General features: G+C 49.8%; 1 protein-coding gene across 2 annotated transcripts in view; it reads left to right on the top strand.

The window, feature by feature from the left end:
* The window catches only part of CLXN (calaxin), an 8,888-nt gene extending 8,293 nt beyond the window's left edge, over positions 1-595 (top strand). The window contains exon 6 of one of the 2 annotated variants that reach the window (XM_007464014.1): positions 485-595. In XM_007464014.1, the coding sequence (XP_007464076.1) occupies positions 485-544 (60 nt within the window). In that variant the 3' untranslated portion in view covers positions 545-595. The remainder of the gene's footprint in view (positions 1-484) is intronic. The other variant, XM_007464015.1, reaches the window with a different exon arrangement.
* The last annotated feature ends 556 nt before the right edge of the window (positions 596-1,151 follow it).

Below are 1,151 nucleotides of genomic sequence, written 5' to 3'. Positions count from 1 at the left end.
CCCCTCCTGCACCTGCTCTTGCCAAGGCCCCCCCCCCGCCTTGTTGAGAAGGCCCAGGCGGTAGGCCCTTGGGTTCTTGGCTCACTCGACCTCGTGCCTCCCCCACCCCCAGCTCTCCGTCCAGAGCCTCCCGTGCCAGGAGGCATGTCCCTTTCGTGCTGAGCCCCCTGGACCCCCGATGCACTCGCACTCCTGCAGCCCCCACTGCAGTGAGCTGAGTTCCCGGCTTCTGGCCGAGAGCCTCAGCTCATGGCGGGGGCTCCTAGGAGCCAGGCCATGTGGTCTCATGCACCCTGTGGGCCCAGAACCATCGCTGGGCTGGAGCAGAGTCCGCGCCTGCGGGTGAACACGTAGCCCGTCCCAGGTCCCCCACCCCACTCCTCCTCGGTCACTGCCTGTCTCTTCGGATGTTAGGAGGCCTAAGGAACATTTTTTGTTTATGTTTTTGAAAGTCTGTACTAATTTGAGCGCTTTCATTTTGCAGAGCCAGAAAGAATTTGAAGCCCAAGTATTCAAAGATCCAAACGAATTCAACGAGGTGTGAATTCCTAAATGTCTTTTGTTGTCTCAAGTGAGTAGAAAAGGAGGCTCATCCGTGTTGTGTATTTTTCCCGCTTAGCTCGGAAGGTGATTGTGAATTGCGTGTTCGGTGAGAGGGGTCAGGGCTGACTAACGTGTATCATTCAACTTTGGCGTAAGATGCCACTAAGATAGACGAAGACAAGGGGTTCCTTATTAGCTGTGGTTGGGTTTGGCCAGACGAGTGAACACTGCCGAGACAGGGTATCACCTAGACTGTCTGTTGACACATAACTGTCATAAAATGTTTGTATGAATGAAATGAATAGAGAGACTATATCATCATGAGTTATTTTCCTCTCGTCAGAAAGATGCTGGGCACGTGTTTAAAAATCACTGAAACTCTGTGTCTTCCTCCCACCCTCCCTATCCCACGGAGATATATGTATACATATAGCTGATTCACTCTGTTATAAAGCAGAAACTAAGACACCATTGGAAAGCAATTATACTCCAATAAAGATGTTTTAAAAAAAATCACTGAAACTACTGAATTTCCTTTGGAGCAGTAAATAATCAAGATGGCATCGAGAGCACAATGATTCTGGCATTTAGCGTTGAAACATCTTTCT

Source organism: Lipotes vexillifer, unplaced genomic scaffold, assembly GCF_000442215.2.
Source record: "Lipotes vexillifer unplaced genomic scaffold, Lipotes_vexillifer_v1.1 scaffold69, whole genome shotgun sequence".
Taxonomy (NCBI): domain Eukaryota; kingdom Metazoa; phylum Chordata; class Mammalia; order Artiodactyla; family Lipotidae; genus Lipotes; species Lipotes vexillifer.
Note: the sequence above shows the minus strand (reverse complement) of the source record. Positions and strands in the feature narration are given on the sequence as shown.